Source organism: Dermacentor variabilis, chromosome 2 (genome assembly GCF_050947875.1).
Source record: "Dermacentor variabilis isolate Ectoservices chromosome 2, ASM5094787v1, whole genome shotgun sequence".
NCBI classification, from domain to species: Eukaryota; Metazoa; Arthropoda; class Arachnida; order Ixodida; family Ixodidae; genus Dermacentor; species Dermacentor variabilis.
Genome location: NC_134569.1, coordinates 28,610,808 through 28,638,641, shown reverse-complemented (window position 1 = coordinate 28,638,641; position 27,834 = coordinate 28,610,808). Strand labels below are relative to the sequence as shown.

The 27,834-nt window shown below is 42.8% G+C and overlaps 2 protein-coding genes and 1 long non-coding RNA gene across 8 annotated transcripts in view; 2 read left to right on the top strand and 1 right to left on the bottom strand.

The window, feature by feature from the left end:
* Positions 1–19,760, top strand: part of stc (nuclear transcription factor, X-box binding stc) — a 42,647-nt gene extending 22,887 nt beyond the window's left edge. For both annotated transcript variants that reach the window (XM_075680034.1, XM_075680033.1), the window contains exons 9-12: positions 360–544; positions 5,560–5,761; positions 8,932–9,077; positions 19,287–19,760. In XM_075680034.1, coding sequence (XP_075536149.1) covers positions 360–544; positions 5,560–5,761; positions 8,932–9,077; positions 19,287–19,524 — 771 coding nt within the window. In that variant the 3' untranslated portion in view covers positions 19,525–19,760. The remainder of the gene's footprint in view (positions 1–359; positions 545–5,559; positions 5,762–8,931; positions 9,078–19,286) is intronic.
* On the bottom strand, positions 538–22,726 carry LOC142571566 (uncharacterized). Its single transcript, XR_012825903.1, has 4 exons — positions 22,581–22,726; positions 22,409–22,493; positions 4,878–4,999; positions 538–678 (listed from the first exon to the last, which is right to left on the bottom strand). It is a non-coding gene; the product is annotated as an uncharacterized LOC142571566 (long non-coding RNA).
* A 491-nt stretch (positions 22,727–23,217) lies between these two features.
* The window catches only part of LOC142571563 (uncharacterized), a 127,199-nt gene continuing 122,582 nt past the window's right edge, over positions 23,218–27,834 (top strand). For 4 of the 5 annotated variants that reach the window (XM_075680028.1, XM_075680026.1, XM_075680027.1 and 1 more), the window contains exons 1-4: positions 23,218–23,654; positions 23,979–24,021; positions 24,698–24,779; positions 25,028–25,148. In XM_075680028.1, coding sequence (XP_075536143.1) covers positions 23,647–23,654; positions 23,979–24,021; positions 24,698–24,779; positions 25,028–25,148 — 254 coding nt within the window. In that variant the 5' untranslated portion in view covers positions 23,218–23,646. The remainder of the gene's footprint in view (positions 23,655–23,978; positions 24,022–24,697; positions 24,780–25,027; positions 25,149–27,834) is intronic. The other variant, XM_075680030.1, reaches the window with a different exon arrangement.

Below are 27,834 nucleotides of genomic sequence, written 5' to 3'. Positions count from 1 at the left end.
CTATTGTAATCTCGTTGATGGGTAGTATTGTTGCAGACATTTCATACATTTTGTCCAGAGGTTATTCAGTACTGTTCAGTACAGTCTCTCGAGTGTAGCAGCATAGAGAAGGTAGCATCTTTCCAACTTTCCCGCCATCCAAGATGCCACTTCCGCCAGTGACAGTGCAGCATTGCACTAATGCTTGCTTAGGGAACACTGAGCATTCCTTCTTGTTATAGCCTGGACTAGGTTAGCAAATCACACTGTAGAGAATATAAAAAAGTGCAGTACCAAGGAATGCCTTTGCAACTTTTAAATTGAGACAACAAAGCAAAGTGCCAGTGTACAGCAAAGTGCCATTGCATTCATGTGCACAGGTAAGCATCTCGTGTGAATGTGGTCGACGATCGGGAAAGCTTCCTTGTGGTAGCTCAGAAGCTCAGCAGCCGAGCTTCCACCAGCTGTCCGCCTCCCTACTAGCCTCCAAGATTCAAGACATCCAGCTTGGAGAGAGTGTCGACATCACTCGCATGGTCAACATGGCTCGAAGCAGGCCTTCCAGGTATGTACCTCTGCTTGCTGTGGTGGAATGTGTGATTCATAAGAAGGGCCAATAGCATTTTATCAGGGTGCTCCATACCCAGCAGTGATAGTGCTTTCACTTGCGAAGTGTAGTTCTGCCCATTCTCAAGAAGACTGGAGAGAGAAAAAGAGAAAACAACATGAAGTACAATAAGGAGAACTGCTACCATATTTACCCGATTCTAATGTGGCCTCAGGTCTAATGTGCAGCCAACTTCCACGGGCTTAAAGTAGGAAAATAAATGTGCACCTCAATGTAATATGTCACCGATTTATAAAAGAAAAACATAGCATACACCCCCATGTTCTTAATCGCAAAAATGAGACATGCAAAATTTGCCTTCACGGACGGGATTGTTTTGTTTTGAATGAGCTTTTGTAATTAAAGTGGTGTGGTCACCATTTGTGCTTCATTGGCCACAGATACTCAGCACATAGGTTGGTATCCTAGATACCGAGGAGTCAACAACCTATCTTCCGGAGGCCCAATTTTTCTTACATGCCCAATAATTCGGACGCATTTGTGGCACTGCATATATAAGAGCGTCTGAATTTTCCGACGCAAGCAACCTTCGCCGTCCGATTTCCCGGACGTTTTGCCATGACCACATATCCGAAACGGCATTAATCGAAGTCGCCACCGCCGCCATATGGATTATCTCGCCACCTCTAGCCAGCGCTCTCGCACGCAGATCCGCTAGCAGCCACAGCCACCATCGCAGCAACGTTAAGCGTAACTACTTCGACGTTCGCTACGAAGCTTCTTGCTGTTCGGTGCGGTGTTTTTCAATTAAACAATTCGCCACTGTTAGCAATCGCGCGGACTCCGCCTTTGTAGTCCTCGCGAATGGTGTCGAAGCTCGGAAAGCACGACACGTTGCAAAATGCCAGATCCCGAAAGCCAGCTTCGCCTTAGTACAGAAATGTTAAGCGGTGAAGCATATGCGAGGTATTGCGGTGAAGCATATCAAAAGTGGGAAGGGGCAGTTGTCACAGGACACGGTACGTTTCTCTTAATTATACACGCGTTCATCCACCGTTTCCTATCACAGTACGAGCACCAATAAGCCTAATACATGTACTGTCAGGCATTTAGAGCTATTTTGGACGTGCCTGTGGCGATTTTATCTCTTGGAGGCAGTAAAAGGCACGTATTCATTTTTTCGGGCTGCCCAATTTTTCGGAAATTTTCGCGGCCCTTAGGGAGTCCGAAAAATCGTAAGTTGACTGTATTACTATCAGTTTTGCGAGACTCTGCATCGGACTTGTCGAAGTATGTGTCTGAAAGCATTGCCGGCACTGTGTGCAGATTGTGAGCTTGGCACAATGCCAGAAATGCTGGGGCCAATTATGCTGATGCATCCAGTGCCAAGTCATGCTAAATCTCGTGAGAGGGATAATACGTCCAAAGATTATTGGCCAAAAATACTGCTTGAGGTCATTGAGCACAAAATGAACCGACAGCAACCTTCGCAACATTGACGATGACGGTGTGTGTCATGGCTCTGACAGTAGGCTTTTGCCAGTGCCGTGAACACAGCTTTGGAATTGTATCTAATCGTATCACGCAGGCAGTTTTCGGACCCATTTTCTCAGAAAGAAGGTGCGCATTAGATTCGAGTAAATGCGGTAAACCTCTCATGAAGGTTTGCCTCACTTAATGTTTGCTTTTTCCTGTCTCCTCACACATGTACAGTTAATGTCAAAAGCTTGCAGGATGTGAGTTCTGCTAGAAAAACCTAATTTCTGCCCAGTTTTTTTTTTTTTTTTTTGCAGCCAGTTAGTCACATGCACTAGTAAAAGTAGCAAATCCTAATTCCAGACGCTATGCTGAGACTGAAAAATTTTCAGCTTTTCCCAGATTCTGCACCCCATAAGCTTTTGATGGTGACTGTATCCCTACGAACGACAACAGGCCGACACGTTTGTTGCAAATATTAACTTTATTACTGCACTCCGCGACTCTTCCCCCATGCTTTCCACATTCTGTCCATCTACGCTCACCACACTACACACATACACTGTGCACCACCTGCGTCTTCCTTCCTCTGTTGCCCTCGCGGGATTGAATCCCAGCAACGGCAGCCACATTTCGAGGGAGGCAAAATGCGAGAACACCCGTGTACTTAGATTTAGGTGCAGGTTAAAGAACCCCGAGTGGTCCAAATTTCCAGAGTCCACCACTACAGCGTGCCTCATAATTAGATTGTGGTTTTAGCATGCAAGACCCCATAATTAAATTTTTTTTCCTTTCTTGCTGCCACACACGCACTGCCTGGTCCTTCTGACAACTACAGTACACGGCACGCTGCCTTCCAGAACTGCGCCTTGCCTTGCTTCACCTGAAGCTCTCTGTCTGCTTACGCCGCCACTCTCTCCTCACAGTATATTACTGCTGAAGTGAAGTGTTTGGGATTCTCACCTGTGCTCTTGGGACAAAGGAACGACATCACAGTAGTGCAAACAATCACAAGGGCATTTATTGCACCTTTTATAGACTAATGCCGAGTTGCTATCCACAAAGCATGCCAATGGGCGCGCAATAAATCAAGGAAGTCCGACTCACTGCGACTGGATAGCTAGCGAATACCGTAAAAACCCGCGTATAGTACGAGGTGAAATTTTTGGGACACAAAATGGGAAAAAAAAAGTTTTATCTGCATGTAATATGAATTAGGAAAACTCGAGGAAAACGTTTATTTAACCGGCACTCCGCACTCTGCAGAAGGAAAACTTAAAGAGGTTAGTTCAGGTGTTATAAGGTGTTAAAGAATCAGCGTGACGATGCCGTGTTCGACGCGCTGTAGTGGTTTAACATAAGCCTGTGGGTGGAGGTACAAGCAATTGTTTTTATGCAAAAAAAGATATTTTAGTCGTCGTATTTTCCTGCGTAGCTGTAGCATTTGAATATTATGTTGATTCATTAGGCTAGTAGGAGAGTCACTCAGTCTATATTTAGAAAAAATAAACCTGACAGCTTTACGTTGGACCATTTCTAAAGCGTTAATGTTAATTTTCTTATAGGGATCCCACACAATGCATGCATATTCTAGTTTCGGTCGGATGAGTGAAGTGTAAGTAAGTAATCTAGTACTAGAGGGAGCGTGCTTTAGTTTGTGCCTAAGGAGACAAAGCTTCCTGAAAGACGGGTTACATACGTTAGAAATGTGGCTATTCCAGCTGAGGTCACTGGTTATCGTGATTCCGAGATATTTGTATTGGCTGACTTTGGTTAGCGGTTCAGAGTCGAGGTTATAGACAAACAACATTTTTTTTTTTGTTATGGACATGTAAACAGTTTTTTCTCTGTTCAATTCCATACCCCACCGACTGCACCAGGAAAGAATGTTTTGAAGGTCAGAGTTAAGCATTAATTGATCTTCATGGCAAGTAACCTCGTTAAACAACACACAATCGTCAGCAAATAGTCTAACTTGAACAGGATGAGAAATTTTGTTAGTGATGTCATTTATGTGTATTAGAAGTAGTAAAGGTCCTAGCACGTTACCTTGAGGTGCTCCAGAGGTTACTGAAAGTTCGTTAGAAGAGTAATTATCAATTGAAGCAAACTGCTTGCGATTAGACTGATAAGCCACCACCCAGTTAATAATATAGGCTCGAAGGTCTATCGACTGTAGTTTTCCTATAAGTTTATTGTGAGAAACAAGGTCAAACTCTTTCTTAAAGTCTAAAAATATTACATCAATTTGCCTTGACTTGTCAAGAGCACTTGCAAAGTTGTGAATAATTGTGGTTAATTGTGTTACAGTAAAGAAACCCTTCCGAAAACCATGCTGATGAGGAGACAGTGCGTTGTTGTCACTTAGGAATTTGGTTATTTCATTAGCTATAATATGTTTGATTAACTTGCAACATGATGAAGTTAATGATATTGCACGATAACTAGTTACTAGGGTTTTGTAACCTTTTTTCGGTATGGGAACGGCACGTGCAGTTAGCCAGTCTGTAGGAAGATTAGCCGAAGATAATGAGGAACAGAAGATAACAAGAAAAGGGGCTAACGCTTCAGCATACCTGCGCAGAAAAGCGTTCGGTATGTTGTCTGGTCCTGGAGATGATTTAGCTTTGAGGTTCAGCAACATCGACACTACACCCAGTTGCGAAACAATATCAGAGGTCGAGTTACATGACATGCAGTTGAGATTTATACCATCATCGAAATTTGAAAAAACACTTTGAAAATAATTATTGAAGTGCTCCGCGATACGTTGTTTTTGTATGGGGCCTAAGTCTTTTTACAGAAAATATGTGCCTGTAGAGCCTTCATCAAAAGAAATGAAGTCAGCACACACCTGATGGCCGTTTGCTCCAGGATATCTGTACAGTCACCTCTTGCACTTGTATAACTTGAAAGTTCTGGACAGGGAGGCAAACTGTTATCCTTACGCTCCAAGGCTTCCTGGCCATAGGCGATCTACGGGTGTAACATGATGCAGCTGGGGCTCAACAACACTCTTATAGCCAGTGGCTTTGTTTCTTTTTGACGAAGGCTACACATATGACAGCTCTTATGAAGAAGTAAGGTGGTTGTGCATTGAAATAGCCTGTTTCCATTATTTTCTTGTTTACTCTAAGAGTTTCCTTGTTCTCAAGATCTGCAATTTGCAAAGTGCACTGCAAAGCTATCAGTTTGTTTTGAAAAGGCGAACATAGTGAATACAACCACTGAAAGTGAAAATTTCACAAAATTTGTGTAGATATGTAATATTTAGATGTACCATTCTGAGAATCAAATGCTACTTTCATTGCGTGGCATTGATTTGGGCAAATTGGAATAGCAAATCTCTGGTGGGCAACCAGTGCAAACATGTCGCAAACAACCCTGAAAAACTGCAGTCTATGTCTTTTTCAGTGTGTTGCGTAGGCGCTGGTTGCCTGCCATGAGTTTGCTTGTTGATAAGCTTGAGACCAGTGCGGCAGACGAGCGATTAAATTTAAACAAACATTCTTTTCTTTCTTTTCTTTTTAACCCAGACTGGAGTGTGATGAAGAGTGTGCCGTGTTGGAGCGAAATCGACGGCTTGCGAATGCCCTGCAGATACAGAATGCAGATGTGTCAAATCGAGTGGGTCCTCCATGCTACTCCGAGTTCTTGAAAGATGAGGCCCGCAAGAATCCGTCGTTTATGCTCTCAGTGCACCAAACACTTACGCAGCTGGTTCAAATGGCACGACAGGTAACATCTGCTATTGCAAACAAGTGTGTGCCTGTGCAGAGATCTGTGGCTTTTAACTGGCTGATAATCTGGAAGCAGCACAGAGAAGTCAGACAAGACCCATGCTTCTGGCCCTTGTCACTAGTGCATTTGCTTTACCGGTACCTTTTTCTCTATATGCCATGTAATGCAATGTCTCATCAATTTGGGTGCGTAAAAACAAGGTTACAGCGCTAAGCAGATGAGGATGAAGTGAGACACAAACGACGCATACGGGCACCATGTGTCGTTTGTGTCTCACTTCATCTTCATCTGTGTTTGTGTTCATGACCTTAAAAAAATGTTACGACACTAAGCAGACAAGGACGAAGTGAGACACAAACGACACATACGGGCACCATGTGTCGTTTGTGTATCACTTCGTCCTTGTCTGCTTAGTGTCGTAACATTTTTTTAAAGTCATGAACCAGCTAGCTCAGCAACAAGTTTTGTTAAATTGGATGCATATCTTGCACTGGCTTGTGACAGTGCGCTGTGCAGTGTAGCACTAGTGTACACAGCATGACTATGACATATTGTGTGTTGCCAAAGTGCACATGACATGAATGTCACACCTGTGTTCTTGTCATTGCATAAGGACCGGGTAGATCACTGTCTTGTATAGGGCCTAAGTCAGTGTCATCGTAATCTGCTTAGGACAAAAGCTGGCAGCATTTTGTTTCTCCAGGCCAAGCCATAGAGAAGCTGTCATTGAATGGGCCAGTCAGCAGGCTCATAATATTGGAAGAATTGCAGCCTAATGAAATCAAATGAAATTGCACAAGGTGAACTCATTGCATTAATAAAAAATTTATTAATGGGGTTTAATGGTCCCAGAGCAACTCCCAAATCATAAGAGATGTCGTTGTAGAGGGTTTCAGATTATTTTCAACCACGCAAGTTTTTTTTTAACATACTATTGATGTCAAGTGAAGCATGAACAGCGGAGTGCATTGGTGAAGCATAACTGAAGGTATACTGCATGCCATCCAGTCAACGCAGGCTCGCACATCCAGTTTGACTGCACTGTGCAATGATGTTCCCCTTATACTGCAATAGTGTAGCTCCTGTTTTCTTCTCTTTTTCTTTTCTCACTTTCAAATAAAAGAGAACCAGAACAGCAACAAAAATATTGCAGTATAGGGGGAGCATCATTGCGCAGTGTGGTCAAACCGGAGGTGCAAGCCTATTAATGGTGATGACTGGACGGCACGCACTATACCTTCAGTTGTGCTTCACCCATGAACTCTGCTGTTTGCGTTTCATTTGACGCTGATAGTACACTGAAAGTGTGGCACACGAGCATTATTCCAATTCACCATCAGTGAATTGTAGCCACTGCATCCATGAATGAAACCCACTACCTTGTGCTTAGCTGCAGGTTGCCATAGCCTCTGAGCTACTGCTGTGGGTATGTTGTCACATTGTCACTTAAACATTACTTATATACTGTAAGGGTGGTTATCAGTGCAAAGTGGAAGCAGCCTTCTTGCCAAACAAAGTAACTTCTGTGTAGTGGTAATTGTGCTCCTGAAACATAGTGCTTTGGAGCAGTGGTTGCAGGGATTGCTTAGTATTCCGAGCTGAGTTGGACTGACAGTGGCTAAATTTAATACTGTTTTAATGTTCTATCTTTCTGCATGATATTCATAATCGAAATTTTGAATAATCGCACACCCCTAGCGAGCACAATCTACATTAAAACAAAAAAGTCAGTGTGCTGAACCTGTCTATGGAATGCACAACTTTTGCATATTGTGGGCCCTTAGTTGAAGGACTTCTGCTTCAGTGATGTACATCTCATTCCATGTGCCACACAAACTGCAAAATTATGCACCTACTCTTGATGGTATGGGTGAGCTTTTCTTGAATTTCTCACACAATAGTTTGTATTTGTTGTGTTGTGCAGTAGCATGGTATGCTGAAAAAAATGGGTTCTAGTGCTCCCCACAACTTACTTGTTTCGAATTTTCTCCTGTATGGGAGCAGCTGGTAACCATGTGGCATTGTGCAACAACTTACCTGTTGAATCCGTGCAGCCATTGGTGACTACCTACAGTTTATTTAGTCAAACAAGCAAGAATCTCAGCTGTGAGAAGCAGCCTAGGTGTTGGAAAAGATACACTAATCATGAGCATACTGGTGATCATCATTTTTATCTCTATGTAGCAGGGTCATTCCAAACCAACTGTCCCCACCGTGACGCTTGAGAAAAATCATTTCTCTCAAATAAGAAAAAATTACAGGTTATAAGCATTAATTGAACAGTATTTCCCAAAAATATTTTGAACGGAAACAATTTTTTGTCCACGTATGGGCCATTTGAATTTCACGAAATGATGGAAAACCAAGTGCAAAAAACAAATTCAACAAAAATCATGCTATCAGGTGAAGTGGAAGCACGAGGCAAAGTTATGCAATGGTGAGACTCAAATTCAAAAAAAATTTTTCTCCATGAAAACGCAGAATTACGTTGGTTAAAGTTTCTGTGGTGAAACCTGTTATTCTTCTCAATTATATACACTTTTCAGCTTATTTTTTCATGACCGCCATAGTTTGTTAATAACGTCTGAACATAGGCCAAAATAGCGTTTTTGCCAAATTCAGGCTTTTATTTTAGAGTACGGGAGCATCACATAGGTGAAAATAAGATTTCAGAACATAGAACCTGTTAGGGAAAGTTCTATAAAAGGAATTCCAGGTTTTCTCCCCTGACTGTTTTTTTTTTTTGAAAAATATTACAAAATTGCTAGAATTTGCACATTTTCACCTCGGTTCTATGTAGTAAAAACATGAAGTTATTTTGTGAAACTGTTTTATAATGAAAGAACAATGTTCAAACAACATAAAACCTCAAATTTTGGATATATGCACCAAATGGTCGATTTTTGGGGAATTTGCTTTTTGCACTTGGTTTTCCATCATTTCGTGAAATTCAAAGGGCCCTCACGTGGACAAAAAATTGTTTCCGTTCAAAATATTTTTGGGAAATACTGTTCAAGTAATGCTTATATACGTGTTTTATTTCTTAATTTTTTAGAGAAATTGTTTTTCTTGAGCGCCACGGTTGGGACCTTTGGCATGGAATGACCGAGCGTAGAAAGGATATTGATTGTTGCTTGTAATTTTTTCTTTCTTTTCATTGTAATCAGTCCAAGCAAAAGTTCCGCAGCCATTGCTTCCCATCTATGAACCGAGAGCAGCGCCGAGCAGTGCACGAGCTTGCAGAGTTCTTTGGCTGTGAGACCCAAAGCTATGACCAGGAACCTTTCCGCAATGTTGTTGTAACAGCCTACAAGTGAGTGCTATGTTTGTTTGTTCTCCTCAATGATCCACTTGTTTGTTTGTTTGTTTGTTTGTTTGCTTTTATTCTACTTTTACGCCTAATTTGGGGATGGGATTACTGCAGCAATTGCGCCAAAAGCAGAAAATAAAAATAACCATAAGTGCGCGAAGCTGCGCCAGAACAGCTTTGGCACCTTTGGCTTTGGCAAGTATCCGCAAAAGATTGCCAGTGAGGTGTAAAGTGTTGCGTCTTTGGTTTCAGAGCACGTGTAAAGGTAACTCTTGTATTATGACTGCTAGATTCCGTGAACAGCTGCAGCTAATTAAGGTATGTGAATAAAACTAAAGGTAACAACATTCTTCAATATTGCCACCCGAGCTGGTGAGGGAGAGCAGGTGAGGAGGAGTCATGTGGTTGTGCTGGTGCCTTTTCCACGAAAAATTGCACAAACATGCGCACACTGCTGGCTGTGCTAGAAGTGAACAAATGTATATTTTTTTGAAGTGTGGGAAGCCAGTCACATGGTAGAGATAGAGAGGGGATGAGAGAGCTTCGACGAGTGTGGGTGATCTAGAAGCCAGCTGAAGCTGGGAAGGAAGTAGAGAGAGCATCACAGCTGTGAATGGGTGCTTAAGAGAGGGAAAGGGTTGTGGCGCTAAAGTGCCATCGCCTCAGTCTGCTCCAGACCACCGTCAGTTGCACTTCACTTCTCATAGAGGCAGAATCTGTGCTGAGTCAGCTCCTGAACAACACTGCGATATTGTGAAAATGGTTTAAATCTTAGATCCAGGACCTCAAAGAAGTTCGACGTAATGCTTATGCATTTCTCGAGCATTTACCACGAACTTATCACTGAATTTTTTCTTTGTCATTGGTTTTTTAGTCACGCCGGCGCTATGACAGCTACTCTTGATCAAAGTGTACAACCCTACGATTGCGAATCCTAATACAGTTAAACCTTGATAGAATGAACTTAAATATAACTAAATTCTCGATATAACAAAGTATTTAGCTTTTCATAACCTCTTGTCCGTAGAACACCATGTATTTAGAAGCTCCTTATAATGAAGTGTGTTTCTATGCGATTTCAATATAACGAAATTTTACTGCTGCACAAAGGAATGCCGAGACAATAAACGGAAACTTCCGCGGAGCAGATGGTCAAATGATTGAATTACAAGCGGCTGCTTGCAAATGCACCTCTCAAATCATGCGCCGTCAAAGTACAATGTGGAAGCAGCCTTCTTGCCAAACACAGTAACTTCTGTGCAGTGCTAATTGCGCTCCTGAAACTTAATGCTTTGGAGCAGTGGTCACAGGGATTGCTTAGTATTTCGAGCTGAGTAATTCTGCACCTTTATTCTGAGCTTAGTATTTCTGCACCTTTTGAAACTAACAGCTGTTCGTTTCAAAAGGTGCAGAAAGGGTGCAGGGCTGGTTCATGATTTTGCTGTACCCACTCCACTGTCCATGCCGACTTGGTGCAGGTGTACAGGTGCGAAGCAGCAGCGTAGCAGATGATGCAGTGCATGGGAGCAAGCGCCGTTAAAACCCCACTTACGCATGTCTGATGTGTCTACGCAAGTGTAGTGTGTATTTACGTTCCAATAGCCGGTCATACCTGCAGTGCAGGACCTCTCAAACATACGCATTCCGTGCACGTTAGTCGGACATAACATAACGCCTGCACCGCGGCATTCATATTGAGTGTCGCACTATGCCTGCACCGCAGAAATTGAGCTGCACAATTTCTGAACTTCTCGTGAACTGCCGTGAACTGGTTCACAGTGGTGCAGGTGAAACGAAAGAACCTGCGTTAACATGATCAAGTGCTCGTGCGCAGAGGCGCAGGTGGGGGGAGTAAGTTGGCGCGCGTATCAGCCGTGGCTGCTCTTGGCTGTAAGTGCTGTTGAGTGCATATGCAGCTGCACACCCTGCTTTAGAGGTAATGTGCCACGTGCGAGAAGAGTGAGCGTGCTGAGGTGGTATGGCACTATGTAAGCTGTCTTCCCGAGCATTTAGTATTGGAGGTTGTGTAATCTCAAGCTTCGGTGACCTATTGGAGTGAGAGGCAGACTAAGCATTTGCTCCCCGCTGCTGGCGCTTTTCCTGATAGCGTCATCCCAGTGCGGGCGATGCTATAAGCCGCGAAAGCGGAGTGCACGCGAAAGCGTGGCCGGCTTCGCTTAATTCTTACCGCCGATGTGAAGATGTCCTCAGCGTACGTGGCATGAAAGCCGTGTCTTTCGTCGCCAACTCCCAAATTTATCAAAATTACTTGTTTTCTCATTCCAATTTGCTTTTCTCGATTGGCCGATAATTTGGGAAATTCTGCGGCCCCTTTCGGTGTAAGAAAAATCTATCTGCAACTGTACTTATTTGCATAATATGTCAAATTTCAATACAACGAAGTTTCAATATAACAAAGCAAATTTCCAATTTTACAGACTTCGTTATATCGAGGTTTAACTGTATTGCGTTGATTGTATTGCTGTGTGTGTGTGTGATCACTGCGGTCAAAAAGTGCAAACTGAGAGGGCAAGTGGCGAGGGAAGGTGCAAGTGGTAAGGGGATTTCGAAAAAGAGAGGTCAAGAGAGAACTCTCACTCCTTTTAGCTTATTGAGAGGGCTTACATCCATCCAGGCTTACGTGCCTGGCTTAAGCGACCATGACATCTTACACTTTAACATTTCCATCCCGCCTACAAAAGTAAAGAAACACACCAAGTATATTAGGGATTACAAAAAGGCTAACTTTAACGCTATAAACTCTGAGCTATCATCCTTTCTTGACTACTTCCTTCTAACACATGTAGACCTATCAGTTCAAGAAATGTGGTTGTCTTTTAAAACTACAGTAATGCATCTTATCTACAAATATATTCCACTTAGAATAATTCATCAATCTTCTAACGCCCCCTGGTACAATAACCATCTGAAAAGATTATCCAACAAAAAATCCAGACTTTTTCGTTCCGCCAAAAGGTCATTAAACGCTGATCGATGGCTAGCATATACATCCGCTGCGAAAACCTACACGAGCGCTTTAAAGATGTCCAAATTTAACTTCTTTAACTCAACCCTACCGTCTCTGTTAAAAACTAACCCAAAACGTTTTTGGAACGTTATGAAATGTACCAAAGATAGCGCTATAAGTCTCGTAAACGATTCAGGCGATCAAGTTCCGAATCATCTTTGCGCTTCTGTACTAAACAACACGTTTGCCGAATCATTCTGCACAGAAAATTTAAGTAACTATCCCCCTTTTACATCCCCTAACTTTCCGGCGATGGATCCCATTACCCTGGACCCAGCAGGTATCCGAGCCAGAATTTTCACGATAAAGCGGTCATCATCATGTGGTATTGACGGTATTAATTCCAAGTTTCTCCAAAACACTGCAGAATACAGCTCCATCATACTTACCTTTATTTTTACTAGATCACTTAACGACAGTGCCCTACCCATTGATTGGAAAACCGGTAAGGTTACCCCACTTTTTAAATCGGGAAACCCACATCACCCTTTGAATTACAGACCCATCTCATTAACTTCGGTACCCTGCAAAATTTTTGAGCACATCATTTTCACTCACCTTGTAAACTTTCTTGAATCAAACAATTTTTTTAGCCCTTATCAGCACGGTTTCAGAAAATCTTTTTCTTGTGAAACACAACTAATAACATTCACTAAAGACTTGCATGCGTTCTTGGACTCAGGTTTTGCGACGGACTGTATTTTTTTAGACTTTTCTAAAGCCTTCGATAAAGTTAATCACGAATTACTTATCTATAAGCTAAGCCTTCTAAATATTGACCCTTTAATATTCAAATGGATTTGCAGCTTTCTTTCTAATCGTACCCAATATGTAACCATCAATGACAATGACTCACCAGAGGTGCCAGTAGAATCGGGTGTACCCCAAGGCTCTGTGTTGGCGCCTTTACTTTTCCTCATTTATATTAACGACCTGCCTAACCAAATCACTAGCTCTATTTGTTTGTTTGCCGACGATTGCGTAATTTACCGAAAAATAACTAATGATTCTGATATGGTTACATTACAATCAGACCTTGATAACGTTACAACCTGGTGCTCCCGCTGGCACATGAATCTTAACACTTCAAAATGCAAATTCATGAGAATCTCACGCAGCCAAGTATCTTTTTATAACTACCATCTTAACAACATCCCACTTGAATCAGTATCTTGTTATAAATATCTCGGAGTGCACATTACAAATAATCTCTCATGGAAACGACATATCGAACACATTACATCAAAAGCTAACCGCATGCTGGGCTATCTTAAACGAAATTTTTCACTCGCACCTTCTTCCCTGAAAAAACAGCTATATGTCACCTACATTCGGCCTAATCTAGAGTATGCATCCTCAATATGGGGCCCTCATCAATTAACCTTAATTAACAGCTTAGAAGCTGTGCAGAATCGGTCCGTTCGTTTTATTCTCAACAATTACCAGCGCACAGCAAGCGTAACTAGCATCAGACTTGCCCTCAACATACCTCTCCTTTCCAAACGCAGAAAAATCGCTCGCCTTTGTCTGTTTCATAAAATATACCACTTAATTCCTACACTCAAATCACGCTTTATCGAACCAGCCCATTTTACTTCCGCACGCTTGGACCATCGTCATAAGGTGAACATCCCATTCCACAAAACGTCTACCTATGGTAATTCATTTCTTCCAAAATCATGCCAGGAATGGAATCACCTACCGGATCCACTAGTCTGTATAACTAGCACAGACAACTTCCGTAAGGCACTTACTAATATTATCTAATATGCCTTGATGTGAATGTATAAGGAAGCAATTCCGCTTTCTCCTGAATATTATTGTTGATAAGCTTTCTTTTTTATTATCTACCTAATCTGCAAACATTGTGTATTGTATTATGCTTTATTTTCTATCATTCTGTGCTTATTGTCTCACTCTAACCTGTCCTATGTACCATGTATTTATATTTAATCTGTATTACTGAAGTTTTCCGTTTTTCTTTGTATAATTATATTTTTACCGCATTATGCTTTTTTGTTTTTTGTGTCGCTCTCGAGTTATTTTTACGTTGTACCATGCATTGTCATCTAATTAGTATTCGTGTTTCCTTTCTCCTTTCTTGCATACTTATCTGTATTTATTAGCCCCTCCCCTCTATAATGCTTCATTGTAAGCCCTGAGGGTACTATAAATAAATAAATCACAAAATGTGAGCTCCAGATGTCAGGGTACTTCTAATGAGTCTAGAGAATGGAAATGCTGAGTCACTCAGTTGCAGAATCTTGGTTTGAGCAAGTGGGCATTGTCACATTACTTAAAAATATCTTGTAATAAACGACTGTGGTTTTCAACAACTCCAGCTCCTTCACAACTTCTGTTGCAAAACACCTCCAGTCACCCCACCAGTGCCTGAAACAATATTACTATGAAAAATGACTTTAGGCTGCTTCTCAACACTTCTTTAATGCTGCAGAATGCAAGAATTTGTGACCGTTACCCCACTTCATTATAATACTGCTCTAAATTAAAATTTGCATCCTCCAGACTGCTCCAATAATAATAATAATAATAATAATAATAATAATAATAATAATAATAATAATAATAATAATAATAATAATAATAATAATTATATATATATATATATACATATATATATATATATATATATATATATATATATATATATATATATATATATATGCTACAGACTGTTCCAAAATCAGAATTTGTCTGCTCCAATCTGCTCTAGAACGAAATTTCATGTGCTCCAAAATGACTTTGGGCATTGCCACCCCTGCTAATTGTGAAAGGGACATTGAAGAGGAACGTATTAAGCTAAACTAGGATTGGTAGATAGCACCTCAGAAGTTGCAAACACGCAAGTCTTACCATGACCTGCAGTTTTGTGTGCTGGATATTAGTACCAGAAGTGAAAAGTCAGGGAGCAACATCACTTCAACATTCCTGCATCCTCTACTTATCACATCATAGAGTTTGGCAACGTCCAACTGAAATTCCGTCACTGGTAATAAAGTAAGAAGATGATTTGCATTGCATTTGAAAAATAATCAAAGGTTCAATATGGGAACTTTCATTGTTATTGCACTATGTACAGTACATGCTTATAGGGACAAGATGGACACTGAATGGGAACGAAGATGCAAATTGACACCAAGAAGCGCAAACTACCAACTACCAGCTACCACCACATGCTGAAAATTTTCCAAGAGGCACGCAAAGGCCTTGAATTCATGCATGAACAAGAAGCGTCAAAGATACAATTGCTGGATCTAAAATTAAGCCTTGAATGTGATCACACATGTTGGTCCTAGCAAGAGGAGAAAAAAGAATCTTACATTGTGACTCGGGCCACTTGAATGTTATAAAGAGAGCAATTGCCGAATTATGCATTGAGCAGGCAATTAAGAAATCCTGACACCATGCAATCGCTGAAAGTCTAAATAGGCAGATAGTTAGAATTTGGAAAGGCGGATACCTTGATTACATGGTAGTGCAAATTGCCAAACAGATTATACTGCAAATCAAAGGCCAGAAAAACCGTAGAATAAGAAGAGCAGAAATAGAACTAAGAGACCAGTCATTTCGCTTTACATGCACAACTTGTCACATCACCTAAAAATGGTCACTGAAAGGTGTGACATCACAGTCCTCTTCTCTGCACCGATCAAACTCAAAGGCTTGTGCAAGGAATTAAATTTGGATGAGGAGTGTACGAAGGAGACATGTAGCATGAAACATGCGGAAAAGTTTGTAAATTGTCAATGCAATGTGATATACAAGCTCCCACTTTCATGTGCCAAGGTATCCGTGGGGAAAATCGGACGTTGTCTCAATGATAGGCTTAGAGAACACTGATACACGTTCCAGCCGGTAGCTGTTTCTATAAATCTCACCGTGCACTGTAGAATGTGCAAACCCATGCCAAACTTTGAAAAGACAGCTGTCACCGCTAAAGAAAGAGAGGAAATGTTACAGGAATTCTGAGAATTGTCTACTAATGAGTAAGCCTAATGAGTAATGAGTTCTTTGGCTCGGCTGTTACTTCGCTTTTACTTACTTGCTTTTCCTAGCTTATGCATGTCTATCATTGCCTTTCCGGTGACGAAGAAATGAAATCTGTGTACTGAACGGTGTGGAGATAAGTTGCCAGGAAGCTGCATAGCCCCATCAAAGTGATTGTAACAACTGGGTCGTAACGCCATCGCAACCAGATTCAGCACAGCTGCTTTTTTTCCCTTGTTTTAAGCATGAAATGCTTTTAGCTCCCATTGTTGGTGACCGTCAAGTGACCTTGAGCTAAAAGCCAGAGCTATTAGCCGGCCACTTGAGAACATCCGGGCAAGTTGAGAGAACAAAACGAGATCACCCGGGCAACCAGTCAAAACTGAAAAAAATGTGGTCTCTGGCCCTCAACCCTTTGTACAGGACTGTATTACATACGCTAGTTACTGCCCAGACAAGTTGCAAATGAAATCTCGGCTCCGATGGTCGCATTTCAATGGAGGCGAAATGCAAAAACCCTCGTGTCCCATGCATTGGAGGCACGTTAAAAATCCGGTGGTGGTCAAAATTAATCTGGAGTCCCCCACTATGACAGGCCTCATAATTAAGTTGTGGTTTTGGCATGTAAGACCTCAGAATTCAATTTATTCTTCTTCTAGCTGGGCAGTGCACTCTCTCCCCTTGGCATCTTTTGCTGCCATTCGTGTGGCCTTCAGACAGTTTTCTTTTTCTAGCTGGGCAGAGTCCGTATGTACCAGTGCACAGTATGGTGTAGTGCGGTGGGGTGAGGTGTGCCACTGCGAATCTGTACTACACCCATTTTAAGATTGTGGCTAGCGTCATCTCTAGCGTTTGCCATTTCTTGCTTACATCTACTCTTGATTACGGGAGAGCCAGCAATTTTTTTTTTTCATTTTCTCTTTTTCCTTTTTTTTTTTTGTTAGGACCTTGACTCAGTGATGGCAACGTCGCCAGTTCTTTCTTTAGTGCCACCAGTAATTTATTATTATCACCATCATCATGCTATTATCTCATGTACCAATGATTTGCTCCTGTTTTTATACTCAGCAGCCCACAGGTTTTACGGGTGTGTGTGCAAGGAAGCACACACACCCGTAATACGGGAAAGTAAGCTTTCGAGGCCGCCTGACGAACGGTCTGGCGAGAACGCTTTTTTTCTCTGATTAATTTAATTTTTTTTGTTTCAGCTGTTTCTTATCGCTTATAAAGCTACCAATAATCTAAATTTACACTACTATAACCATTAAATGTCTTAATTTCGCAAATTACGCATTTTGTGCGGATGCAAGGCATTACACTTTTCGTGTGACAGGCAGATTTTGCTGGGGTGTTCGCCAAAGAATGCTTGCGCATTAAAATTGACAAAAGAAATTTCCGAGGGTATAGAGATAGAAGAAGAAAAAAGTGTCCGGCGATTACGATACTTCTTAATGCGAAATTTAAGCGCAGCTGTATACATGTTTTCATTTCGCGATATATTGAGGCAAAGAATTTGAGACCGAAATCACCACACCGACTGGCAGTCGGCTGCTGCCGTCAGCATCTTCACAGAGGGAGGATCAGTATGGAAATGCTGGCATGATGAATGACATCGGAGCCAGTTGTGATAGAACACGACGATGAGTGCGCATGCAGTGGCACGAGCGCGTTCGCACGGTTAAGCCGAGGGACATCGATGCTCAAGAGCTGTGCTCTAACAGACAAGTGCATGAGCATGCCTTCAGTCATGCTCAGTCGCCGAATTCACATACGCACGTGAGGCACGCATATGAGGAAAATCTTAATACAGGGCAAGAAAATGTGAGGACGCTGTCTGAGAGGATCTGTTGATTTCCTTCTCCACTTGTTTCAAGCAGACATGGTGCATCGTTGTGTCCATTTAGATATGTGATCTGATGTGACAATAAACCAGTTGGTAGTTTGCACTTCTTCGTGTCGGTTTGCATCTTCATTCCCATTCAGTGTCTATCTTGTCCTGGTTTGTGTGTACTGTACATGGTGCAATAACAATGAACATACACCAAGTAGCCCGATTCATCACTGTTAAATATGGGAACTTAAGTTAATTTTGCCTGTGTAAAGAGGTCCCAAGCACACAACTCGAGCACCGTCAGATTACCATGTTGGGCACCTCGTTGACGCATCCGGTGTCCAACCAGATCTGGAAAAAGTTCACACCATACGCAGTTTCCCTGTGCCATGTTCTGCTTCTGATATGCGCTGCTTCGTCGGCCTGTGTTCTTACTTTCACCATTTTGTCAAAAACTTCGCCGACATTGCTCGGCCTTTGACAGATCTTCTAAAGAAGAACACGCCGTTCTCATGGGGCCCGAGCAAGCTCATGCATTTGCCGCTCTCATCGGGTTTCTGTCTACCCCTCCCATACTTGCCCACTTTGATCCATCTGCTCTGACCTAAGTCCACACTGACACAAGCGGCCAACAGCATTCGGTACCATTCGCCCAACAGCAGAATGGTACCGAGTGCATGATAGCTTACGCCAGCTGTCTGCTGTCACCAGCTGAAAGAAATTACTCCATCACCGAGCGGGAGTGCTTGGCCTCTGCATGAGTGCATGACCTCTGCACCCCCCCCCATAAAAGCGGCCACTGCCTTCCCCTCCTCATTCGCTCTCCAGACTGTTCATAAAATTGCTGGGTAAGGGGTAGAAGGCAACTTCGAGACATTCGCATTGGCTGATGCTGCTGCTCTCGTGGTCGCCCCAGTGACATGCGGAGATACTAATTGACACTGTTGGTGGCTCTAACGAGGACGAAGAGCCATGTGAAGTGCCAACTATGGTGCAGATGTGGGAGTACCTACGCCTGCTGCGAAACAAGGTTGAATGCATGGGTGGCGACCACAACCTTGTGGTCAAATTAGAGCAGGGGTTGCTCGCACCCGGTAAAAATTTGAAACAGCCAAAGCTCACTGCCTTTATGCACCTGAATAAAGTTTTGCTTCACTGAATACATTGTATTTTGACTTCCTTGCAGTTGTGGTGCAATTAAAGCTCGACTGCTTTAGCTTTTCTAGAATGGTCGCTTATATAGAATTACTGCTTATAAAAAAAAATTTCGCCGTCCCACTGACTTTGTTATAAAGAGGGATTACTGTATGTGAAAAAGTGAGTTATATCTCTTCCTCTTTGACAGGGACCGTTGCCGCATTCCAAGTGGCAGTGTGGTTGCAGTTGTCCAGAGAGAGGCGGCACCCATTCCACAGAGAAAAGGACCTGCACCATTGCTGCAGAGTCGCAAGCGCATCGATGCAGTTACTCCTTTGAGCATGCCGTTGCCTCTGCACTCCAGTCAAGGCCAGTCTACATCCATTGCACATTCAGAGACAGCACCAACTTCGACTACATTGGACTACTTCAACTACAACTCATGATCTACACCTTTACAGTTCCTGATACATGCAGAAGGGAACACAATCCTGCTCCATAAGCTTACAACGAAAACACACTGATGCTGACAGTGTGATGCAGGGCAGCTTCAGCTGAAAAATTTCATGCACACTTATTGAGTTTTATTATTTGCAAGACATCTTTTTGACTCTGACCAGTGCTTTTCTGATGAAGATTATTTATGTTGAAAATGAACTCGTGAAATAAACTGTTTTCATTAGTTTTTGAAGTCTTATTCTGGTTCATATGCCATGACACACATTTGTTATTTCTGGCAAGGTGCTTTGTAAGCCAGAGAAAAAATACTTGCAGCTAAAATCAAGAATAGCACTTCTCTATTTACACATGTGCTACTGAAAAATGTATAAGCCATTTCTTATTGCCTTCTTGTCTCTCCTATGTTGCTGTTTCAAGAAACTAATTTGGAAGCTTACATGCAGTTGCATAGTCAACAAGTTGGCATCTGTCCCCAGCAGAACTTTTCGAGCACATGGCTTTGAACAGCTGGCGAGATATATGACATGCAATACCATATGTGAACTGTATTAAAGATGCTTTCATAAGTGTGCCTTTAGTTTAAAGTGACTAGAAAGTGAAATATATTTAACTAGACTGTTAGATCACACTTGTGGAATGAAAAATAAGTCAGTCTTGGTATTTGTGGAGGCTTGGTGTATAAGAGTGATGATGTACCCTTGAAATTCTTGCACTGAAATTATTGCACATCTTGGTAATATCTGGTCAAAGTAAGTGACTGCAATGCAGGAGATGCTCTTTCTACAAATGCATCTGCCTTTCATCCTTTCTGCTACAAAAAGAACTTGGAGGATGCTTAAGCTTCAGGCTTAAGCTTTAGAGTGGAATGCGATATTGTTTCGGGCCTTGTTAGTACCGACACCAAATATTTTGCGACACTGGTGGTCCAATCCCGGTGGCAGTGCAGGGCAGTGCAACAGATCATAAGCCTATGCGGCAGAGGCAACAAGCAGTAATTTATTAATGTCTGATACCCTCGTAAGCAAGGAAAAAGGGGTTTGTGTTTGAGTTTCTGCATAACAAAATTACATTGTCTCGTATATTTAAATTACAATCCAACGCTATCATGTGTGTAGGTGGTGCGTAAGTCGGACTTGGTACCAATTTTTTTACGCATATTACTTTGAGAAACTTGATTATTTCAGCAAGGCCTGTGGGTTTGTGATTCGGGATGATTGTTTCTGACGAACAACACCACCGACGGTGGATGCCAACACTGGATTTTCTGCGACATGGGGGCCCCTAATGCGTCAATAGTTCAGTTCCTTTACATGACCAGCCACAGAAAATCTGGGCCAACTGCATTGGCGCAGCCAAATGGGTCAAATCACCCCCCCCCCCCCCTTGCTTCTTTCCTATGGAACGGAAGGCTTCAGGAGGTGGGCGCCAATAGACCCACATGGATGAAAGAGAAAGCTTGAGTGTGAAAGCAAGGCGCGGGCTAGTAACAGTCCAAAGGGGGAAGGGGTGTTGTCATGTCACCGTACCTTGAACTTGAGTTTATCCAGTTTTCCTGAAACCACTTTCATGTCTATAATAAGAGTGATTCCTTGCTTTCTCAAGTCGCATTTTTTCTATCCACCCCCTCTGTATGGCAACTGCGAGCGAAGAGTGGCAAGGCTGTTGTTCAATCGTTTTGCAACTGCATCGGTTCTACCCATTCTCTGCTTTCTCTACCCCCCTCTCTACCATTCTATCTAACTTTCCGCTGGACTTGGATATAGTAGAAAGGTAAGTGTTGCAATTTCTGCAGTGCTTTTGCAGGTGGACAGAGCTAATTGCAGGCGTCAAGAGGCTAATGTAGCGATCGACGCCGAGGGAACCCCAGAGAGCATTGTGCACATTTGACACAGTGCAAAGGTCCGAACATGTTTCTCAAGTCTTCTTTCCTCTCTGCCATGCTCCTTCCATGTATATATGCACACTCTGAACCACCCTCGATATGGCGTGCAAGAGAGCAGCAATGGGAAATTTGAAGGAAGAGGCAAAAAAAGCTTCGCTTTAAAATAGGACAAGAATGAAATACCTACAGTATGCTGATTTACACATGGCAAAATATATCAAGGACAGAGGTGCTGGGCCAGGGAAGCTAAGCAACCACCGCAACAAACTGGTGGCAAGGCAAGTAGGTAAATGGCATCGAAGTCCACGCAGAAATAAATATAGGAATGTTAGCAGCTGCCATGCCGTTCAACAAGCCGGTAAACGTTGAATAGTGTGACGGTGACTAACGAGAAAGAGTGTTAAGAAGGGGAGTGTAGTGCGTAAAAGGCATCAAGAATAAAGTTAGCGGATAATTATGGACATAGGGGGGAGCGTCTCGTCACTGCCCGATCGCTTAACACCAGGCAGCCGTGGCCAGTCACCTAGCTGAGGCTTGCCTACTCTGTCGTAACACATGCTGCTTGCTGCGGGGAGCCCATCCTAACTGAATGTCTCTGCAATTTTTAGAATAGATGGATGCCGGGAGACAAGACGCTTTCAAATCTCTCGGAGCTAGTGGTCCTTATTTTACTGCGAACAACAGATGCCGTAACTTTCACAAAGGCTTCTAAATAGGAAGTAGCCCTACTTCGCACTGTCTTTCTCATCAGTGCCCGAGTGTGATCAAATAGCAATATGCGTTGCGCAATGACTACAATACCGTGATTGCAAGTTACGTTGAAACATCTCTTCAAACAAGTAGGACAGCAGGTCACTGAAAGTGAGTGAAACTTGCATCATATGACACTATCGAAATTCCAGCGCAAAGCTTTGTTCCTGCATTTTTTAATCTAGAATAATATAGCATGGCCACAACGTTAAAAGGGCAATGAGAAATAGCCAACTTGCAAAATAATGTCTGCGCTCTCCCACAGGTAGTCATGGCCATACCACTCACTAGAACATCTGGCTGGAAAACAATGGTGATCTCCGCCTGCAAATGAGAAGACGCACATTAGTGCGCCGTGTTGCTTTTGTACGGCCCCGTTTTTAGCGCTGTTCGGTTTTTCAAGTCATGTACCATCTAGGTCATCGACATGTCGCACGGCGCACTTTTGATCGCGATCAAGCCCAATCAGGGTCAAATTTCTCGGTCGCGATTGGTTCCTTTGCGCAAGCTGCGCGTGGGAGCCGATCGTGGTCGAAAGTTTCGATCCGGATCGGGCATGATCGCGATCGGAAGTGATCATGCGACATCTGTATAAGAAATTGGTATAAGGATGTAGCAACGACGATCATCGCACAAGTGATGTGAATACGCAGGATATATTGTTGTTTGTTTAAAACGAGAGAGATGTGCAAACACGTTTGCTTTTACTGCGCAGTATTCCGAGCGTCCATGCAAGGGTGTCGGTTCTCTAGGTGGAGCTACGCTCCGCTCGCATTCGTATGTGGCAAGTCGGACACGACGCGCCGTACGACAGATCGCACGCAAAATCGCACCATATGTCTAGCGCTTGACACGTATAGTGCTATCAGCTATCGGCTCGGGACAGTCTTTACTGTCCTTTGCGTCGTATTAATTCACGTAATACGGGTGTCACACGGCGCACTTTTGACCGCGATTGGCTTCTTTGCTCAATCTGCGGAAGGGAGCTCAGCCAATCGCGCCCGACGATCGTAATTCTCGACCGCGACTGGCTCCCTTCCTGCAGGGAGCCATCGCAGTCCGACCGATTCGATCGCGTACGATCGAATTCGATCCCTATTGGGCTTACATCTACTGTTTTTATTTTTTATGTGCAGCTGTTATGACGACTTACAAAATAGTTAATTAGTCGCAAGCATTACCAACAAAAAATGTGGCTTTTATATTGCATTTGTATGTAGCGCCATTTCTCTCATTTGCACATTGCAGCACAGTAGCACGCCTGTACGTGTAGCTGGGCCGTTTGACTATGGCGTCTCTGTTGTACCGTTATACACAAGTGAATTAACTTAATTTTAGCGAAAACTAATTACTTTAAGTGACCACTACAATGCTTCAATGGCGGACTACAGGCTTGCGAAAAGTTCAAGCAGTTATTTAAAAACAACCACTCAAACATCATCAAACTCGTCGGTCTGAAGCCTAACTTATCACCGACATGGCAAGGTGGGTGCCCGCACTTTCAGTCAAAGCGAGAAGGATCTGTAATGTCACGTATTGCAGTTGCGTTTGTCTTTTGTTTTCTTTATCAGGATTTAATATCAATGTAGTTTTTTTTTTTGTATAAGTAGCTGTACACTTACGGAAGGCAACTTAACAACTAGGCGGTATAACCGAGTAGCCGAAAGCTAGCCGTCTGTTTGCCCTGATTTTGTTACATAAGCTTTGTTTACACGGTCACTCTGTTAAATGTGTAGTACTTGATGTGGGCGAGACGACGCGCAGGCGTGTCTTACCTACTTCAACTGAAAATGACGTATGTTCTTGCAGAATCGCCGAAGATGACATTTTGGACGACGACATCCAGGGAAAGGTGAGGATCGTAACGCTGTTAGCAACGTTCACAGCTTGATAACGCTTTAATCTGCTGTCGTGCCAACTTTGCGCAGCCTGCCGAGTTATTAGACGGCAACCTGTAGCATCGCGCGGGCCGTGAGCGCGTGGTGGCAAATTGCGCTCGCGGTATCTCCCGATTCAAAACAAAACAATCGGAGAATGCAGACCACTCGGTCTCACATTGGCAGAGATGCAAAACGCCGCCAAGTCAATCACCATAAGAAAGTGAACTCATTGCGTTTGTTAAATATTTTTATACGTTTGAATTTCTGACCTATGACTGCTTTCCTGCACCGGCATCTCGTGAATCTTGGCGTTATTAGTAGCAACTTCTGTATTACTATTGTATGTAGCAGACGTAAATATTTAATTGGCATCGCAGCGACTTTCGTTGCGTAAATAACGTAGCTTTCCGGTTAAACGACGCAGACGTCATTTTCAAGCAAGTTGAGTGTCTAGCATGCAACGCTTACTTAATTCGAGGCATTGGCAGAATTATCTTGGTTACAAATTGACACATGTAATGACGCATAACCGTCGTGCATCCACTTTTCCACAACGTCTAACCTTCCAGGGTCACTTCATTGCTATAGAGCAACATCTAGGCAGACTATTGCTACTTGTTTATGCTCATGTGAGTTTTTCATTTTCAGGATGACTATGAGCTTGACCTTGCTGACGAGGATGCATTACTTGGTTTGGATGAGGATGAAGCACGCTCATCTGGCGGTTCACGTAAGTGATCTCTACCTTCAACCACATTGCACATCACCGAGAATTGCACACAAATATGAAGGCAAAAGGGACGTAGTGCATGGTTGTTAAGTAAATCAAAGCTGTTCTTTAAGTGCAAGCTGATTCATAATGTTCTGTCTACTTTATCTCATTCTCTTGCAAACTTTGCACATCCTCTGTTAATAAATGCATCTGCCAACTCCCTCAAAAGTAACTGAGATGTGTCTTGTGGTCACTTTTAATTGCAGGTGATCATGCAGCAGAAAATGTGTCCAACATACAGTATGTGGATGAGGAAGGAAATCCTGTCGCAGTCCGTGATGGTGACAGCCTTGAAATAGTAGAGGAGTACAGCTACAGTGAAGAAAGGTAGGCACTGCGATCACATTTATGATGTTGACCCAGAAAGTTGCATATAATGAGAGGGTTTTAAAGATTTTTACTGTGTTCCTTTTGGAGCTGCTAACAAATTGGGGAGAGGCCATTAGCTATAGCCTGCTAAATATGCTGGTTCTTGTTGGGGCTCTGCAACTAAGCACCTTTAAACTTTGTCATTGTTTCGGACGGGAACCACCTGGGTAGGCCAAGCACTGCCTTTCTGACCTCGGATAGTTCGGCTGTCCTAAAGGTGTGGTGACATGACACTTTTGACTTCTCACTGTTTTGCTTTAAACAAAAGTCCTCATTTTTGAAACCTTAAAAAGAAATATACTGGTATCCCCAAGAGCAAACCTCAGAGAGCCTTATATAATTTAATATAGTGGCTTCTCTACAACCAGTAACGGTTATGTTTCTGAGGAGGTCACGTGTACTTGTATGTGTCTTTCGTTTGTCAGACAAAATGTGGGGAGAAGCACACTCTTTAAACTCTACAGTGTGGCAGAATTTAAATCTGACATACATATTACTGGATCCAGTATTGAGAGAACCCGTTACTTAAACATTATTGCCTGCTGTGGTGGCAGGCAATTTGGTGTTATGCTGCTAAGCCCGACATCACGGGATCAAATTCTGGCCGCCGCGGTTGTATTTTGATGTGGGTGTAATGCAAAAACACCCCTGGCCCGTGCGTTGGGTGCACGTTAAGGAACCCTATGTCAAAATTAATATGGAGTCCCCCACTGGCATGCCTCATAATCATATCATGGTTTTGGCAAGTAAAACGCCAGAATATAATTTTTTTAATTGCTGTTTTTCATTGTGTCTATGTCATAAATAGCTGTGAACCCAGATTCAAGATTATGTCACACCAGCAAAAAGTTGTCCAAACTCACATGTGTAAAGGTAAGGGTGTAGCTCACAGGTTCACAGGGCTTTTATGCCCTGTGAACCTGTGAGCTGGGCATAAAAGCTGTGCTGAAAGGAATACTTAGACAAAATTTAGTTGTTGATATGCTGCTTTCACTAATCTGTTTGGACATTTAAATGTGCATCGTTGGCCAATTACTAATGGTAAGCTGTGGCGAGAACACACTGTAACTTAAGAGGGGATATGGCAATAAATTTGTTTTATTTATTTATGGGAATAAATTGACGAAATTTGGCATGCAGGTGTGATTCGTTATGCTGATATCATAACTGAAATCAGTTTTGAGCTATCTATTATAGTTCTTGAGTTAAAACACTTGGCATCCTCTAATGGTCATCCCCCAAAGTAATTAATTACACATAAGTTTGTCAAGATTTTCATACCAGCATGTTAAAAAATGTCCATTATGTGCAATAAAGCTATTGGTTTATTTTTTAAATGCCAACATAAGCGCAAAAGCTCTTTTTGAACTTTTCTGTGCATATTGTCTCACTAACGGCCTTTGCAAAAAACCCATTATAAATTTTTTTATGAGGTTAAGATGAAAATGGACAGCTTTATTGCACTCAATGTTTCACGATATAAGTGCAAAAGACAGAATGATTCTGTCTTCATTTGTTATGAAATTGCACTGGGATGACTGAAAGCAACTGCACAAAAAATGAAAGCTGAGAAAACGGAGCTCAAAGTTTTATTTGCTGGAAACATCAAAATATTTACTTTGAGCACCAAAAACCCGCCTGGAATGTAGTCCTTTGCCAGTGAGGACACATTTTCTTTACATTTTGGGGTAATTTTTCGCTTCTTTACAGCAGTTTCGTGTGCCTTCGTTGCCTTTTTATACATCGTGCATCCTTTTAAGCAGCCTGCCGCAGTGAACACGATCCTGGACTGTATCCCAGTTGCGACGTAATTGTTCGCAATGCTCTTTCACAGCCAGCATTGAAACAGCAAACTGCATCTGCCACAGCACTTTCAACACTCAGGAGTGAAGCAAACTGATTTTTTTATTGGAGTGACCAAATGACATTGTTCAGCAACTCGATGGCGTTCTGTGTTTTGCCTTGCTGGCATCTTTCAAGGAGTTCTCTTGCAGATACAGTGAAACCTCATTAAACCGTAGTTGGCCGGAGCTCGGAAAAAGTACGTACTAAACGCTAGTGCTGTTTAACCGAATTAGCATGAGATCACCCACTTACCTGTCGAAAACGGAACTCAGAGAGAGTGCGATGAAAGGGGGGGAAAAAACATGCAGTATTTATTCACTTCGCGCGACAAAAGTCTTATTTTCGTTTGATGCCGCGGCGGCCTAGCACGACGACAGCGGCCTCAAACTTACTGAAGCTGCGTGCCAGCTTTTCAGCCAGCCTCCTCTTCTCGGCAAACACTGGCATGGCAGATTCCTCGTTGGCGTTACGTATTCTCCGTGCACGCGTGCAGTAGTGCTGCAGAAGTCCCGGGGTGCCTTTTTCATTGCCTGGTGCTGTTCTCGTCACGGCGATTGCATTCATGAGGCTGACGTAACGCGCAGCTTCTGCTACTGTTGGGCCTAAATCGCCCGTGCTGTCGCTTTCCGTGCCGTCCTCACCACTGTCGCTAGTCGACACTTCAGCAACAACAGAGGCAACAATGGCGAAAAGTTGAACCTCGTAGCCGACATCTCTTCGCGGTCGCAGCAGCACTGCTGAGCAACTTCTTCGCATTCCAAATGCCACACACCGTAGTCAACAGCAGATCTCTGTTGCG